Source organism: Mesocricetus auratus, unplaced genomic scaffold (genome assembly GCF_017639785.1).
Source record: "Mesocricetus auratus isolate SY011 unplaced genomic scaffold, BCM_Maur_2.0 Super-Scaffold_100022, whole genome shotgun sequence".
NCBI lineage: Eukaryota > Metazoa > Chordata > Mammalia > Rodentia > Cricetidae > Mesocricetus > Mesocricetus auratus.
This window is the reverse complement of record NW_024429203.1, coordinates 23,276,098-23,293,308: the sequence shown is the minus strand read 5'-3', so window position 1 is coordinate 23,293,308 and position 17,211 is coordinate 23,276,098. Positions and strand designations below refer to the sequence as shown.

The following is a 17,211-nucleotide window of genomic DNA, read 5'->3' as shown; positions in this document are numbered from 1 at the left end:
ATTGTAAGTCTGTTAAGTTATGTAAGTCAGATAAATTATTTTTTATTGTTACTTGTTTATTGACAGAGTCTCACTATATAGCTCTGTCTGGCCTGGAACTTACTAGGTGGACCAGGCTGGCCTCAGACTCAATGAGTTTCACCTGCCTCTGTCTCCTGAGTGCTAAGATCAAAGTCTTCCTAGTTTATTATTTATATTTATGTTAAAAAGTAATCATTATTTTAGAGGGTTTTTTTTTTTTTTTGGTTTGGTTTTTCGAGACAGGGTTTCTCTGTGTAGTCCTGGCTGTCTTGGAACCCACTCAGGAGACCAGGCTGGCCTCGAATTCACAGAGATCCACCTGTCTCTGCCTCCCAAGTGCTGAGATTAAAGTCGTGTGCCACCACTGCCCAGCATGTTAGAGATTATTATTTTAAGCTGGCCTGGAACTTAGAGTCATTCTGCCTCAGCCTCAGCAAATTGCTAGGATACCAAGCGCCTGCTTTGGGTTGACGTGGGTCAAGTTGTGTGTAAGAGCTTCACCAATTCTGCTCTCAGCCTGTCACTGTCCTGACACATGCCTCGCCAGTGGTGTGGTTTTTGTCTCCGGGTAGATTGCACCTCAGCAGACTTACATTATCCCTGTCTTAAGGTCCCATCTTGGACTTGATTTTGGAGTTGTAGAAGCCAAGACCGTACGTAAGCCATTCCCCAGACAAGGAAGTGAGCTCAGACCACGCTCTGTCCCACTCAATCCAGCCCTCATTCTTTTGCAGACAAGCATGAAACAAAGCTGAAGGGGGTCATCTACTTCCAGGCCATCGAGGAAGTATACTATGACCATCTGCGCAGCGCAGCCAAGGTGAGGCAGCGGGGACCGGAGCGTGACTGCGGGGATACCCCGCCCGGGAAGGGTGCTGCAGTGGTGTGCTGGGCGCGAAGGCCTCGCCTGTCCTCTGCTCGGCTGCGCTTCACCAGTTCTCTTCCTTTCTTCCTCTCCTCATCCCAGAAAAGGTTTTTCCACTTCACTATGGTGACTGAGGTACCCCTGCCCCACATGCCTGTGACTAGAACTGCTCATATTAACAGCTCCCGTGCCTTACGGCCCCTGACCTCTGACTCCCTTCTCTGCCCCTCTAACCTGCTCCAGGCCAGAGAGGGAGCAAGGAGCTCCTGAGGATTGAAGCTCACTTGTTGCCTCACTTTCTGGCCATGGCGTAGCCCTGAGGGCATGGACAATACAGACAGGGGAGAAGAGGGGCGCAGGGCAGCAGGGGAGAGTGCAGGCTCTAGATTGGAGTTGACAAAGGGGGTTGTTGGAGGCCGAGCCAGCTAGCTTTATGCAAGCTGCCCTGTCTCTTGCCAGCCCTCAGAACCCACCTAACCTCTGCTCCCCTAGGGTATGGGCTGCTTCCTACTTACAGCCTTTTCCTGCCTCTCTTTGGCTTAGAAAAGAATCAGGTTCTCCCTGGGACAACCCTCATAACAGATTGTCTTGTATTAATTTTGGAACTGAGGTATGCCCCTGTTGGGGTTGCAAGGGTTTGAGAGCCTAACCCTGCCATGTGTTAGGATGAACCCTGGGGACCAGACTTTGGCCTGTTTCAGACCAAATGGGGGCACACACCTTTAATCCGAGCACTTGGGAGGCAGAGACAGGTGGGTTTCTGTGAGGTGGAGGCCAGCCTGGTCTACAGAGTGAGTTCCAGGACAGCCAGAGCTACACAGAAAGAAACCCTATCTTGAACGTCGCCCCCCCCAAAGACGCAGCCTTAAATTCAGGGCTTCCTGGGACTTTGAGGAGAAAGGCAGACAGGAGAACAAGTCGGGGACATGGAGCTCTCCTCAGCACTTCTTCCTTGCCTCGGCAGAGTCCGAATCCAGCCCTCACCTTCTGCGTGAAGACGCATGACCGGCTGTACTACATGGTGGCCCCATCGGCAGAGGCCATGCGCATCTGGATGGATGTCATTGTCACAGGAGCTGAGGGCTACACTCAGTTCATGAACTAACGGCCACGCACTTCCTGGGTCCCCAGGTCAGCCCCAGGACCTGTGCCCTGCCGCTCGAGGCTCAGCTTGTCCCTGGAGACGGCGGGGCACTGGGCCACGAAGGATTGGGAGGTAGTCGAGTACCCCCAGGGTTTTTGTGCAAGAAGACAAATTGTTCTGTGAAGTTAGGTGCTTGAGGGTTGGGCTTGGGTCCCTAAAGAGCCAGCAGAGGGGAGAGGGAGAGGCTTCGTTGCCTCTTGGGAGCCCAGAAGTTCAGGGTTCCCTCCTGGGTCTGTCAGGCCTGAAGAGGTGTCACAGAGCGGGGCTCTCAATTCTGTCCTGGTACCTGCTCACCCCGGCTTGCTTTCTCTTTGTAAAGGACAAATTATGGTACCAGAATCTGCCAAAGATCCCCTTCTCATCTTAACCCCTGTGCAGGGGCTTGCGGGGGGAGGGGTGCTGAGCAGAGCCATGTATAGAGTTGGGAACAGCTCAGGTCTGACTCCTCGTTCTCCCACCTCCATACTCTCCACCACTCTGCTCAAGGACCAGAGACCTCAAGTGTCACCCTTGAGGTCCAGCCCCATCTTCCTGTTGCAAACCCATCCCCATGGTCTCCATGGTGACTGCTTCATCACCGTGGTTACACACTAATTGCCATGGCCACGCTGTGGCTCGGCCCACTGCTTCAGCTGTGGGCCAAGTGAAGGTACGTGCCATCATCTCTCCAACCTGGGCCTGGGGGCATGTCGCCTGGCAGGAGGCAGCACCACCTTCCTGGAGTGGCGTCTCCAGCCCCCAGTCCAGCCCTCTCCCTTCCACTGTGCCTTGCTTAGAGCCAGAAGGGACGGTGTTCGGGGGTCCGAGTCCAGAGATGCTGCAGCGGCACGGACGGGAGAGGAAGCCGAGTCGCTGCCCTCCCGTTCTGACAGGACCGGTTCCCAATAAGGCAGGAGCGTAGCTCAGGGCGCCCAGACGGAAGCCTGAGCTGCGGGGTGGGGAGGTGGGAGCAGGGGCCCCGAGCTGTGGTGCCCTCCCCTCAGTTTCCCAAGGGTGATGGGAAAGAGTGGAGGATCGGGTCCCCAGCTGGCTGGCTTCAGCCTTTGCGCCTTAACACTAAGCCGCCTTCCCCGCCCTCCCCAGCACCGGACCCTGGGCCGCTGGGCCTGGCTGGGTGTTTTGCAGTATTTGTAAACACTTCAGCAGAACAATAATAAAGGCATTTTGACTATGTACATGTGTGTGGAAGTCCAGGTTGTATGTGGTACCGGGTGGGGCACTTGAGCCATTTGGATCCCGTTTTCCCAAGAGTAGGGCTTTCCACCCTAGTGAAGGTTACAGGGGGAATCCAGTCCCCAGGCTTGACCTGGTCACCTCTAGCTCCAGGGCACTGTGAACAGGACAGCCGGAGGTGGGCTGCGTGTGAGGCAGCAGAAGGAAGGGGTGGAGTCAGAGGAGGAAGTGAGGCCATTTTCATCCTTTTAGTCAATGTAGCAGAAAGCTGGTAAGAAGGGCCGCCACTAGGCAGTGGGGTCCCAGGGAAGCCATCTGGGTCCCTGAAGTCAGCTGGTCACCATAACGGTCCAGAAGCATCAGGGCCAGTCCGTTGGTCCAACCAAATCCTTCCTGGAGAGAGGCCAGATCACTGAGGACCCCAAGCCCTGTTTGGGGATCCCCTGTTCCCAGTGATGGCCCCAGGGGCACCAATGATTACCATTCAGTATCTCCCTCATAGGCCCACTTACTGGGCATCTCGCACCTAAGCCGGGCATACACGTTCTGGGGACAGCGAGCAGACCCTAAGAGTTGCCTGCCACGGTGTGTTGATCCTAGCTTGCTCACCTGAACTTCATACTCCCCTCCACCACCTGGATGTCCACCGTTGCTGATGTCATACTAGGGGCAAAAGCATGAGTTGTGCAAGGGTACTGCCACTAAGCCAACCACCCCAGCTGTAGGGGCAACAGCCACTGAGGGAACAGTGCACCAGGCTGCCGCTCAGGCCCCTGCAGTACCCAGGAACGGCCACTGGGGGCCGCACTGTGCTGGCTGTGCTGTCTCAGGCCTGGCAATGCCTGCCACGTGTCCCACTTCAACCATGGAAGAGACCCCGGATGAGACAGGCATAGCCCAGCCAGCTGCTCACCTTCTCATACATTGCTGATGTTTGGGAGTAGACTTTGAAGTTGGTTCTGATCCAATTCTGGGCCAGCTGGAAAGCCACCTCCCGAGTCCGAGGGGAATCTGACTTGGCCAAACCTAAGACGCCACCCCAGATAAGGCCTGAACATTCAGAGACACCATGCTGGACAGAACAGAAGCCTGGGCAGGAAGGGGTCTAGGCCTTCAGGTCTCCTTTCTGGACCTGTGGACTCCCAAGCTCTTAATCCAGGGCCTGGGATTGGAGGGAAGGAGAGGTGGCTGGGCCTATCAGCTGACTGCTTTCCTACCTCTGATGACCAGGTCCTGCAGGGGCGCCCAGGCATTGGGCGAGTCCCATTGCTGGCCTGTGTTGCGAAGAGAGGTTGGGATCCCATACTGGTAGGTCAAGATCTGGTTGTCCTGGAAGGTTCCAGACATTGGTGTGACTGTGGGTGGCGGCTGAAGCCAGAGCCAAGGACGCTGGGCCCTCAGGGAAGGCAGATCTGCCCCTCCTGACCTTTCACTTCCTGCCTCACGGCGGCTCCGCTGCTCCCAGTGGCCTCAGCAAGATTTGCAGGTGAAGACAAGCAATGCCCGCAGGGAGGGAGGGCCCCGCCTCCAGGACTCCAGCCCCGCCTCCAGGCCTCCAGCCCCGCCTCCGGGACGCCGGCCCCGCCCACTGTCCCCTTACCTCCAAGTATTTCAGAGCCTTGTCAATGACGCTGGGGTCTGAGAAGCAGCCAGCCCAGAGTGGGGTGAGGTTGGAGGGATAAAACTCCAGGTTCTTCTCCCGTTTTTCCAAGTCATAGTCGAACCAGGCTCCCTTCTGCTCGTCCCACAGGACGGCCTCCATGGCAGCCAAGCGCTGGGACTGCAAATTTCTGTACTTGGTGGCCTCGGTGTCATTCCCTGTGTGGCATTGCCTTTAGTCTTACTAGATAGGACACTAGACGCTGCCCTTGGGTCCCTGGATTTAGAGGTCTTTACTTTGCCCTCTTCGTATGTGGTGCCTACACAGGCTAAGAATCCTAAGGGCAAGGACCATGACTCCCCAGTGCCCACTAGAACTCATGGCTCCTTGAACTAATAGGCCTGCCCAGCCTACGGAGACTTGCTGGTCCGTCTCCCGAGTTCATTTTTCTGATGACCTTGCTCTGAGGGAGCTAAGGAAAGCTTTGGGGAGGAGAGAGATCTGATAGATGCACAAGTGTCCCCTCACAGGCCCTAGAGTCCTCAAAAAAGGGGGGGCAGCAGTGTGAAGATAAGGGTGGACTCGAAGTCATTTTCTTCTGTCAACGCCTCTATCGAGGTGAAGGCTGGACGGCCTCCTCACCTAGTCTAGAGTAGAATTTACTCATCAGCCCCTCCGCTTGGCACAGGAAAGCGTTCAGATCAACAGGCACTATTTTGCTGGTTCGGATGCTGCTTAGCAAATCAGGGTTTGGGCCTCCGACAAGCCAGCGTGAGGAGAAGTCCCAGCCAGACTCAGCCCCAGCCTTGAGCTCAGTCCACAGATTCTCCCGGTCCCCTGTAAGGCCAGCATAGCAACCTCAGGGCAGAACTGACTGGAGGGGCAAGCAGCCACAGATCAAAGCCAGACATACAGAGGCTCGGTACCGCCCCGCCAGCCCTTCCTCCTGACCCTGCTTACCTTCTGGTACAGTGTTTGCCAAGTCTGCATCCTTGCTGTAGGACTCTGGCCTAGCAAAGAGAAGGACAAGTGTGACATCAGTCGGTACTAAACCACGCGGCTCAATCAGAAGGCTCAGTCATCCTGCCTCAACCCCCACCCCTCCCCTCCAACCCCTGACACACACAGCGTAAGGGGACCTGAGGCTCTCAGAGTCACATCTGATAAGGCACCTCACCCCCTCCAGCTCTAGAGATGTTCACATCAGAGTGAGCAGACAAGGGACTGGTGGCAGGTCTTTTTCTCACCTGGGTCCCCCATAAGGGACATAGTAACGGTTCAAGTTATAGCTTCGTCCTCCTGAGTTCACAATGACAGTTCTGTTCACAGTCCAGAAGTCCAGTTCTGAGGCTAGAGTTCCAATGCTCTCCCTGGGGTGGGGTAAGCAACACCTCAGATCATGTACACAGCCACTGCCCTTGGCCCTGGGGATTCTCCAGCATCAGATATGCTTCAGGCCAGCATGGGCAGGGTACTCACTGCAGGAAGCTGACATTCTGGGTGTGAGTCACGTATAGATCCATCATGAGAGTCAGGAGTGGCGGCTGGCTCCGTTGCAGGTAATACACACGTCCACCATTGGGGATGTGTCCGTAGCTGCCAAGAGGGGCTCTGCTTAGATACTCCCTGGCCCAGCGCCAAGGCAAGCCCAGCTCCCTGCCTGTGATCTTTCTTACGTCTCCACCAGATCCAGAAAGTTCTGTAGCATGCCCTTCACCGTTGACACCATCTCGGAGAGAAGCAGGCCTTCCATCACCCAGTAGGAGTCCCTGGCAGAAGGAGTAGGTGCATGTCATCTAGCCTTCACCCTTTGCCCGGCACTCCCATGTTCGAGGTGCTGTCCCTGGGTTCTTCCCAGCTGCTGGCCTTCGTGAGCCCCTAGCCTCCCAGATGTGGACTCTCACCAGTAGTAGAATTCAACAAAACGCCCTCCGGGCACGATGAAGGGGTGTTCTGAGTAGATCAGGGAGAACCTCTCAGGGTAGCTGAGAATCTCCGGTTTCATCTGGAGTTAAGAAAGAGGGCACAGGGGAGCCTAGCATCAGCCTGAGGGTGGCGGCTGCAGAGGGGAGGGGTAGAGGGCCTGGCAGCCCTGACTGGGGCGGGAGAAGGGGAGAGGCTTGTTCCTTCTGTTTTCTGTGTAGTCCAGGAAGGCACTAGGAGTCTTGGTGTCCTCACTCTCCACCTGCCGGCCTCAGGGGTCCTGGCTCAGCCTGGTGGTCTGCTGAGGCCTGGCCCACTCAGCATGGAATCGGACAGGTAAGACTAAGTGAATGAGGCAAGGCTGTGGAGATCTCCCTTAATTCCCCCAATACCCCTGCTGCTGCTTGAAGTCAAATAAGTGAAACTCGTCCAGTCCCCCTTCCTGAATGACTAAACCCATGCTCTTTTCCCGGGGACAGCTGAGGAGATCGGGAGGTAGTGAGGACTGGCATGGGCCCCTTGGGTCCTTCTTCAGCTTGTTCCTGCCAGGCGTGAGTGTGTGAGCTCAACCAGCCTCAGTCATTGTCAGCAAGCAGCAGAATGGGGATCGGATATGGACCTACTGGACTGGCTGGTCCTGTCAGCCTTACGGCAGACCACCAGGTAGGCAAGAGAAGTCCCTCAGCACGGGGCTGAACACAGGCTGGCCACACGCAACCAAAATGACTGAGCCTGCTCCTAAACTCAGGAAGGGAGAGAGGCAGAGGACAAGACCCTTTGCCATGCTCCTCCAGGCTACAGGGGGCAGCATTGGGTCGCCTGCTGGTCACCAGGTTAGCTTGTTTGCATGGGTGGTTCCCTGGAGGATGTGAGGGGTTAGAAGAAGATGTTCCCTTCGTGTTTTCTGGAAGGTTTCTATTTAGGGATCAGGGGTATGTGCTGTGTTCTTGGGAAATATCTGTGCTCTCAGGCACTGTGGGTCAACAGGTGCGGCTCTGTCCCATGCCTGAAGCACTGGGCCAGGTCATGAAGCAGGTCCAGGCCATTGCTACCTTCTTCCCCAGCCTTTTCCAGATCTGGTGCAGTTGCTCAGCCCAGGCGCGCAGTTTGGCATCTGAGATCTTCTGCAGGAACTGAGGGCTAGAAAAGATGACCCCACAAGGTTCATGGAGGCAGCCCCAAGTAAGGGGCCCTGCCCTTTCTTCTCTGCAGGGTGTCACCTGTCTTTCCAGTCCTCTGGGACCCAGGGATCCAGCTCCTGTCCCACGGGCTGAAAATGCCTCTGGACAAACTCCTGAAGCTGTCCCCGGGGGATGCTGTGGTTGTGTGCCGCAGCCAGCTCGTTGAAACTCTGCAGGACTTCATCTGGAGAGCAGGAGACATCAAGGGATCAGCGGGTAACCCGAGACCACACCCTGACCAGGTAAGCCTACGCTGCTCACACATCTTCCTACTTTAGGAAGAAGGTTCAGGAGAAGGCAAGGTGATTTTACCTGGAGATGTGACCAGTGACATATCCACAAACTGCTTGTCATCTTGGTAGAGCTTAGCCATCTGAATTTGGTGCAAGAGCTCCCCATGGCAGTAAATCTGGCTGCAGAGACAGTCGGGTAGTAGAGATCAGCAGATGCGGCTGCAGCATGGGACAGACAACAACTTCTTCTTCATGTGACCCTGGATGTCCTGGAGTTAGATATGTAGATCAGACTGGCCTCTAACTCAGAGATCTGCCTGCTTCTGCCTCCCGAGTGTCAGGATTAAAGCCATGTGTCTCTAAGCCTGGCTGTGGAAATGCCTTAATAAATCTTTCCCAAGCTGGGTGTGGTGGCATAAGCCTTTAATTGAAGAACTCAGGATTCAGAGGTGGGCGGATCTCTGAGTTAAAAACCAGCCTGGTCTACAAAGGGAGTTCTAGGACAGCCAGGGCTGCTGCACAAAGAGACCCTGTGAAAACTCCTTTCTATGATGCAATCATTTGGTCCAGGATACCCTGCTTGGGGTTTCAGGGAGGAGCCTATTGCATCTAGACATCCCCGGAGAAGCTTAGTCCTATGAATAATTTCTATGACCCACAAGAGGTTCTGGGCTTATAGGTGTCCACAGGGTCCCTCTGGAAGGCTATGTTCTCTGCTGATAAGCAGTTTGGGAGAAGGTAAGAACAGTTACTGGCATGCTCTGTGCTGTTGGCCTCATGGTAATGGCAAAATCAAAAGATAAAAGTCCCTATAGATAAAAGAAAGACACCAGCCTTCAGTCTCTGGTCTTGCACATATACATGAAGAGGAGTATGTACACACACACAATTTTTCTTTTCTTTTTCTCTCTTTGATTCCCTCTTTTTTTTTTTTTTTTTTGGTTTTTCCAGACACGGTTTCTGTGCGTAACAACCCTGACTGTCCTGGAACTCACTTTGTAGACCAGGCTGGCCTCAAACTCACAGAGATCCACCTGCCTTTGCCTCCCAAGTGCTGGAACTAAAGGCATGTGCCACCACCTCCCAGCTACAATTTTTCTTTTAAAAAGTCTTTATAGGTATTTTTTAATGATTCATTGGGCAGATGAGCAGTGACAAACTGATCTATTAAATCACTTTCCAGAAATCACTATAGATATTAAAGGGGGTCATGAAAGCAGCTGTGCAGACTTTTATGTAAATGAAAATGCTCAAAACTCTATAAAGTGCTGTCTTGGGGCAGAAAGTATTGTGCCAATGCGAGGCCAGCCTGGGTTACAGAGTGAGAGTGAAAGGAAAGGAAAGAGAGAGAGAGAGAGAGAGAGAGAGAGAGAGAGAGAGAGAGAGAGAGAGAGAGAGAGAGAGAGAGGAAGGGACCGGAGAGATGGATCAGCAGCTAAGAGCACATTCTGGCGATGCTGAGGTCTTGAATTCACTTCCCAGTATCCTCTGCAGGTGCAGGTGACACACAACCTCTTGTAACCCAGGGGATCTGATGCCTTCTTCTGACTCCTAAGGACACTGCACTCACATTCGCATGACCACACACATAGACTTACAAATTTTCAGGAAGAATAAGAAGAAGAAGGAAGAGGAGGAGGAGGAGGGAGGGAGGGAGGAGGAGGAGAAAGAGGAGGAGGAGGAGGAGGAAAGAGAGAGGTGTGGGGAAGGATACAGTGCCCAGAGGCCATCAGTAGGACAAGTGATATCACATCAAATGGACATGCTGGGAATTGAACCTAAGTTCTCTGCAAGTGCTCTTAACTGATGAGCCACCTCTCTAGTTTCTCGTTATTTTCTGTGTTTATTTTTGAGACAGGGTCTCACTCTGCAAACTAGGATGGCCTTGAACTCACAAAGACCCACCTACCTCTGCCTTTTTTTAAAAATGAGATGGGTAAGCTGATCTCAAATTCTAGATCCTCTTGCCTCAGCCTCCTGGGTGCTGAGGTTTACAAATGTGTGCCTCCAAGCTCAGCCTGGGCTTAATGAGAAGTATCAAGAGGGAAAGATCTATTAATTAGAGCAAGCATATCTCTCCCAGGAGGGGAACAAAAGTTGGAAAAAATGAAGAGGAGGATCAGGCCAAGTCCATGAATAATGCTAGATAATGCCAGGAGCCAACCCTGGGGATGGGCAGCACACTGCCCCAGCAGGGCCTCCTGGTTACTTAATGAATATTGAGGGCAAGTAGCCATGGACAACACTCTGCCCCAGCTGCCAGGGCTCAAGGGAAAAGTGTTATGGCCGTCTACCATAGTCTCTGGAGACTTACAATATGCATCACCTCCCTTACTCCAAGGGCGGAAGACACACCCCCTGGGACACTAGGAAGGATAGCGACTCTTCTGAGGGTCACTTGTGCCCTCCCTTTAGTAGGGCCTGGGCTCTGTAGTATAATGGCACGCATGGGAACCAGATTTGGTCCCAGCTTGTAAAATGAGATAGGATGGCTGACTTTGTTCCCAAGGAACCTGGAGACCAGAAAATAATGAACACACACAACCCCTACCCCAGCAGTGATGCCTGTATACCATATTTTGGCAAATAGATGAGGCCAAGAAAATTTCTCTGTGATTGTCACAGACTTGTCTATAAGGAAACTTAATGGCATTGTGATGTGGTGGGGTGCTGATGTCGCTGGTAAGTTTAAACTCATTTGGTGACACTGGTACTGGCAATCAAGGTCAAATATGCTGGGAGATGGAGAAGACGTCACCTGGACAGAACGCCAAAGGAGCAGGCTGGCTTGAGAAGACCTATAGTAGTTTCTGAACTAAGCAGCTCCACCAAATTTGTCCTAAGGCACAGCAACAGACCAAGGAGGGTTACCAAGTTAGTGAAAACACCCACAGATTAGGCAAGGTTGGCTGTTTCTTTACGTCCATTCCTAGTCTTCATCAAGTCTTTCAAATACTGTCATAGCCTGATTGATCTTATCACTGCGTCTTTTATGTAAGTTCTGTGCCAAGTGGAAATGTCCAGATATATAGAATGGTGCTGTTACACGAGTCTTGGCCAGGGGCTAGAGAGATGGCTCAGCAGTTAAGAGCGTTCGTTAGCTGCTCTTGCGGAGGACCTGGGTTCAATTCCCAGCATCCACATGGTGAATCTCAACCATTTCTGACTACAGCTTCAGGGTATCTGATGCCCTCTTCCGGCCTCCACAGGCACTGCATGCATGTGGTTTATTCATGGGCAGGCATAACACTTCTAAACATAAAATAATAAATAAATAAATAAATAAATAAATAAATAAAAGCATGGACCAGGCCTGGTGGCTCACATCTTTAATCCTAGCACTTGGGTGGCAAAGGCATGTGAATCTCTATGAGTTTGAGGCCCGCCTGGTCTACATAGTGAGTTCCAGGACAGCCAGGGTTACATAGAGAGATCCTGTCTCAAAAAAAAAACCAAAATCAATTAATTAATATTTTTTTAAAAAAAGAATCTTGACCAAGGTCAGAATAGCTGTGAATTAGGCAATTAGGTTCTGACACTAGTCAGTCCCCACATGTTTAGGACATAGTCTAATAGTAAAGCCGCCCTGACTTCAGATGGTGGTTATAAATTTGAGGGTCTTCGGGCTGTTTATAATTTGAAGCGACTGGCCACAAATTGCTGGCCTGTGGGAATTTTTAAATGCTGGCTGATAGTCACAGCGTCATTTCCTTGCTTGGGAACAACCACCCTGGCACCTGGAGCTTGTAGCCTCAGTCCTGCTGCTGGGATCACAGCATCAGGGAAGAGAGAAAAAGCTTGAGTGACAAGAAAACAACAGCCCTGCTGTCCCTTCTCCACAGGAAGAACGGGCTTGTCAGGCCTCCTGCAGCCTCAGAACCTGTTCTTTAAGTCACCCAGAAAAGCTTGTGATAACAGACAGTCCCTCAGAGCTCCCCAAACCTGAGTGGGAGCCCACAACGTGTGAAGGCGTACAAGCTGACCCTTCATGTCCTTACCACTCACTGTTCCCTGCCATGCATGACACATGTCTCAACTGCCGCTTCTAATTCTCCTACTCCTTCTTCATTCAGGGTCTTATGCATCCTGGAGTGGCCTTGAGGTAGATATGGAGCCAAAGGTGACCTTGACCTTCTGAGCCCCCTGTCTCCACCTCCTGCGTAATGGGGATTATAGGAATAGACCACCCTACCCCATTTGTCCAGTGCTAGGGATCAACTTCCTGCATGATAGACAGGTGTTCTACCAACTGAGCTATACCCTCAAACCTTGAAGGGTAATATAATTGTTTTCCCATTATCTTTCTGCCTGACCATTGTGAACCAGACCATTAATCCCTGCTGAAGAGTTTGTGAAACCCAAACTCAACGGCAAAGAGACTCAATTCAGCCCGTGGAGTTGATTTTTTTATTTCCTTTGATCAAAACAGCATGCTCCGTGTTCACCTCAGAATAGACATTCATAAAACAATCGGTGGGTCCACTGAGGGTGTCCAGAGGGCACAGCCCTGTCTCTGAGAGCATCGTTCCAACATTTCCCAGGATGCCATAGTCTTTCTGGTCTCCACAGTATCTCATGCCCTTTAGTTTTAGGGGAAATTTCAGTATCTGATAGTAAGCTACTAATCACCTCACCAGCTAGAAGTTCTCCAGTCCAAAGTATCAGCAATTGTTCTGGAAAGGTGTAAAAGGCCACAGTGCCGAGGCCCGATCTTTGCCCCACAGAAGGCGAACAATCCCTTTGGGAGTGGTGGTGCATGCCCATTCTCAAGTGGGTGAGGCAGGAGGATTGAGAGTTGCAAATCAACCTAGACAGCACAGTGAGACCCTCTGAGCCACCTCACCAGCCCTACGGAGACAGGGTCTCAGGTAGCTCAAGGTGGCCTCCAACTTGATATGTAGCTGAGGATGACGTTCAGGCTGACTTTGAATTTGCAGTTCTCCTGCCTCCGCCTCCCTAGTGCTGGGATTAGAGGTAGGCACCACAATACTTTGCTTGGGCAGTGCTGGGATCAAACCAGGACTACGATAATGCCAGGGCAGGCCCTTTACCAGCTAAGCTACATCCCACCTCCTGCTTGTGTATTTGGTTTTTTGTTTGTTTTTAAGATTTTTAAAGTCAGGCGGCGGTGGTGGCACACACCTGAAACCCAGCACCCTGGAGGCAGGGGGTCACTGTGTAGACCAGGCTGGCCTCAAACTCAGACTCCTGAGCGCTGGGGTTAAAGGTGTGCGCTGCCACCACCCAGCTGATTATATTTTTCTTATTGGGAGAAAATCAGGATGAGCCAAATGAAGACACACACGGAAATGCGGGGAGACACCTGACTACTGTGATGTTCCTTACTGTGGAATCAAGATGCTTCACTCTCCAAACTCACTGGTATCTCCAACCAGAAAGTCTCACCCGTGTCTGGAATTTAGAGTTTGAGTCAGGGTCTTATTACAAAGAGCACAATTAGCTGAGTCACTAGTCAGCTTGGATGCTATGTTCTGGAACCTTCCTCTTCCTGACCTTCAAATGATATCGTGGGACCCAAAGGTCCAAGTCTCTAAACATACCCTTGTGTTTCTGGAGTGGCTGCCCCCATCTTGAGTCATCCTAGAAGCATGAGCTCCCTGGGCACATGCCACACGTCACCTTATTTTCATAAGACATGAAGGCCCATGATAAGCAACAAAGACAGTCTTATCATGTGAGGAATTCCAAGGGCTTAGAGATAACCTGCCAGGAACCCAAGAGGAAGACTTCGGGTCCTTCATCACAGCGGAAAAGCACTGATTGCAAGAGGCTGAGTTCCCACCTACTCATCACCAAGTTCCCGAGCCACCTGAGGGAGCAGGGCTAAAACACCAGAATGTGCTGCCGGGTGAGAGTTTACCTGGGATTTGGAACACACTGGCTATCTTAGACTAATGCTGTGGTTTATAATGGGGGCAGCAGACCACACAGTATCAGTCTAACCTTTGGAGACCTGGAGAGGTTACTGTGAGAGGCCCCAAAAAGAAACTCAACACAGAGTCAGGGGAGCCTCCTGGTTGGCAGTACTTCACGTGCACATGCCCTGGGAGAGGACAGCTGCAGGGTTGAGCTGCTTCTCTCCAGGACTCTGCCCTGTATACCTGTACCGTCAGTGGCTCTCATCCACAATGGCATGCCAGGGACAAGCAGCAGGCGCTCATGCTACCCATTCTCCAAACAGCCTGAAAGGACTCGAGACTGGATCAATAGCCACTCTGAAAACCCTGACTGCTGCTCAGACAAGCCTGCCAATTATCCCGGATCCTCCCTTCCCTTCCGCTCTCCACAACTGGTCATCAGCAAGTCTCCACAACTCGGTCTTCAGAACGCACCCCTTACAGATTCCGCCCCAGCCCAGTGCTGCCATCAGAGCATGAGCGCTGGTCTCCTTTTCCCTAGAGCCATCTCCACCTCATGGCCCGATCCTGCTTCCGTCCTGGCCACCTGGAACTTTGTGACCATTGAAAGACACCTAGGAGCCTTCGCACTGCAGACTCCTTGCCTTCCTGTCCCCTTCTGCTCAACGATGTCCCCTTCCACAGTTCTCCTCTGAGACTCGCTCCATCGTAACACCCTCTGTTTATTCCTTGCTTAGCTCCCCAGCTTCTCGTGGCTTTCCTCCCTCCGAGGCTCCACTTTACCCTTCTTGCAAGAGTTGGTGATGCAGGAGAGGCGTGAGAGCGTCTCCAGTCCGTGTGGAGGAGGGAATGGCAGCGCCATGTCCAGGAGGCAGGATGGCAACCCTCATCTTTGTACTTGCTGGGAGAGGCTTAGGCTCGGGAGAAAGGTTTGGCTTGCCCTGGGGCACAGAGAGAGCAACAGGGTAGACTGGACCTCATGGGCGCTTCACAGGCCCCTCACACCAGGCTAGGAAAGGTTTGCTCGAACAGTGGAGGGAATAACACTGCTCAGTCCAAGAAACGGCTTGGGTGAGCCCTGGCCAGCAGTACCGAAGGAGGGCTGTGGCCAACAGCTCTGGGGTCTCATATAGACTGCCTCAAAGTGCCATCTTGTCCCAACACAGTAAGTTCGGTGTCTGGCACAGGACCTACCCCACAAGCCCAACTTCCTTCCTCTCCCTCTGAGAGGCTGGCCCTCAGAGGGTGAGCTCACACCCCAGCCTTCCACCCCTGCCTTCCTTCGTATACTCAGCTTCCGCCAACTCCTACCTGTCACAGGGGGGTGGTAGGGCCTCCTGGGACCTGAGTCCCAGCCCCAGCAGAAGCAGCAGGTGCAGCTCCCAGGTCATCCTGGGCATGGTGGCTAGAACCCAATGAGCAAGCCGTGGCACCTCTGACGTGCTGAGCGCGGCCTGCTTCCCCTGCCTGCCCGGGTCAGGCAAAGTCCAGGCCCTGAGGTGTGGCCATTAACGTGGGATGTGCACTTCATTGTCCTGTGTAGTTAGCACTCTGCTCTTCAGCCACAGTGACCGCCACCCCATCAGGCACCATTGGTGTTTGTTTCTTCCATTTCTCCATCCAGCTGAAGTGACAAGTGCAGGGACTTTCCTCAGAGTCACATGGGTGGGCACCCAAGGTGGGTGCCACAGTTGAGGTCACCCATGTATGAGTTAGACACCAAGTCTGTGTGGTTCCCAAGCCACTAACATCAGAAGGGACCATTGCTTTCAACATTTTAAACAGAGTGGCTCAAGTCTTCTCCAATGTGATGTCAAATTCAGACCACCACTGTTATGGACAGGAGGCACTGTGGGGACACAGGACAGCTTTTCGGGGGATGGGTCGGGGAGAGACGCCATAGGATGATACCTTCAGTGAGTCTTGAGGAAAAAGTCAGGATTCCCTTCCTCCACGTGGGATGTCCAGAGACTTGGCATCGGTGCGTGGAGGTTGTGTGACAGGCTGAAGGCACCTGTTGGCACCAGTTGGTGAAAAGGTTTTGCCAAGACACAGAGGCATTCAGTTCTCCAAAGAGAACCAATGATGGCTGTGGGCTGAGGCAGCAGGGTTAGGATTCTAGAAGCTCACGCCTCCACACGGTGGCAAATGGTGGGTGAGGAGGGGAGAGGTGTGTTGGACAGAAACACAGAGCCCTTGGGAGGCTGCTCCAAGGACACACAATATAGGCCATCCAGATCTTGGACCAGAAATGGGAGAGGGGGTGGGGAGAGGCGCAGGGAGGAGGGAGGGGGTGCAGGGAGGAGTTTACTGGCGGCTGTCACTTCTGGGCTCTATGGTTGGCGTGTCCTTTCCTGGGACTGAGGCTGGCGGCCATCTGAGCAGTGTTTGTCAGGGCTAAAAGGAAAACCAGACAAATGACACTGAGTAGTGTTTACTTGAGCCAAGCAGGGATTCAGGAACCAGGTGGCACCTTGAGGCAGTGAAGGATTAGAGAACTTTAGCCCGATACCTGCAAGGCAGATTTATAAACAGTCAAAGGAAGTGATGTCAGTGGCAGCCCTTACCACTGGACACTTGCCTTATGTGGACTGGGAGCAGTTCTCAGCCTGTGACTGGCTGACAGCTGGCATCTGTGTTCGGCTACCTGTAAGGAGGTTCCCTCCAGTTAGACTCCACTCATTTCTCTCTAAGTTTGCAAAGCAGCTTCAGGCCAAATGTATTATTCAGCCTCTGAATTTGAAGAGAGTGACTAACTCCTTGGAACCAGATATCACCTTTTTTTTTTTTTTTTTTTTTTGGTTTTTTTACGAGACAGGGTTTCTCTGTATTGTTTTGGAGGCTGTCGGTCCAGCCCGGCCTCGAACTCACAGAGATCCACCTGCCTCTGCCTCCCGAGTGCTGGGATTAAAGGCATGTGCCACCACTGCCCAGCCAGATATCACTTTTTGTCACCGCTCTAGGAGACTTCTTTGGCCTTAGTATGGAATTCACAATTTGCAATGTCAGATTGACTGGTTGGTAATTCTTCCTTGGGATTTTGCTCTTCTCTTCAGATAGGATAAAACTGGTATAGAAAAGATGACTGCCAAGGAGCACCTAGTACTCTGGAGGGGAACAGGACACCAGAGAGATTAAAATGGAAGGTAACGCCAGGAAGCTGAAGGGCAGTCATCAGCGGGAGGTAATTAA

At 52.5% G+C, this 17,211-nt stretch overlaps 2 protein-coding genes across 16 annotated transcripts in view; one reads left to right on the top strand and one right to left on the bottom strand.

Annotated features, from left to right (window-relative positions):
- The window catches only part of Phldb1 (pleckstrin homology like domain family B member 1), a 47,654-nt gene extending 44,449 nt beyond the window's left edge, over nucleotides 1–3,205 (top strand). For 9 of the 12 annotated variants that reach the window (XM_040730147.1, XM_040730146.1, XM_040730150.1 and 6 more), the window contains 3 exons: nucleotides 756–841; nucleotides 989–1,021; nucleotides 1,851–3,205. In XM_040730147.1, the coding sequence (XP_040586081.1) occupies nucleotides 756–841; nucleotides 989–1,021; nucleotides 1,851–1,991 (260 nt within the window). In that variant the 3' untranslated portion in view covers nucleotides 1,992–3,205. The remainder of the gene's footprint in view (nucleotides 1–755; nucleotides 842–988; nucleotides 1,022–1,850) is intronic. The other 3 variants (XM_040730145.1, XM_040730157.1, XM_040730155.1) reach the window with 1 other exon arrangement.
- A 2-nt stretch (nucleotides 3,206–3,207) lies between these two features.
- On the bottom strand, nucleotides 3,208–15,469 carry Treh (trehalase). 4 transcript variants are annotated; one of them, XM_040730158.1, is made up of 16 exons: nucleotides 15,331–15,464; nucleotides 14,803–14,960; nucleotides 8,220–8,320; nucleotides 7,947–8,091; nucleotides 7,779–7,866; nucleotides 6,708–6,808; nucleotides 6,480–6,572; nucleotides 6,283–6,399; nucleotides 6,051–6,173; nucleotides 5,764–5,813; nucleotides 5,446–5,640; nucleotides 4,804–5,021; nucleotides 4,421–4,532; nucleotides 4,117–4,229; nucleotides 3,813–3,866; nucleotides 3,208–3,596 (listed from the first exon to the last, which is right to left on the bottom strand). In XM_040730158.1, exons 2-16 carry the CDS (start codon nucleotides 14,907–14,909, stop codon nucleotides 3,456–3,458), a joined length of 1,758 nt encoding a protein of 585 aa, XP_040586092.1. In that variant the 5' UTR covers nucleotides 14,910–14,960; nucleotides 15,331–15,464; the 3' UTR covers nucleotides 3,208–3,455. The 4 variants fall into 4 exon arrangements, with proteins under 4 accessions (XP_040586092.1, XP_005069499.1, XP_040586093.1 ...); XM_005069442.4 differs by lacking the exon at nucleotides 14,803–14,960 and having other exon boundaries at nucleotides 15,331–15,469; XM_040730159.1 differs by lacking the exon at nucleotides 14,803–14,960 and having other exon boundaries at nucleotides 8,220–8,359; nucleotides 15,331–15,456.
- Between the last annotated feature and the right edge of the window lie 1,742 nt (nucleotides 15,470–17,211).

Coding starts and splice junctions, on each gene's coding strand:
- Treh (XM_040730158.1), bottom strand. CDS start 14,909: ATGAGGGTTGCCATCCTGCCTCCTGGACATGGCGCTGCCATTCCCTCC. Junction 3,867..4,116: donor CATCAGCAATGTATGAGAAG/GTGAGCAGCTGG, acceptor TTTTGCCCCTAG/TATGACATCAGCAACGGTGG. Junction 3,597..3,812: donor GAGGGGAGTATGAAGTTCAG/GTGAGCAAGCTA, acceptor GCCTCTCTCCAG/GAAGGATTTGGTTGGACCAA.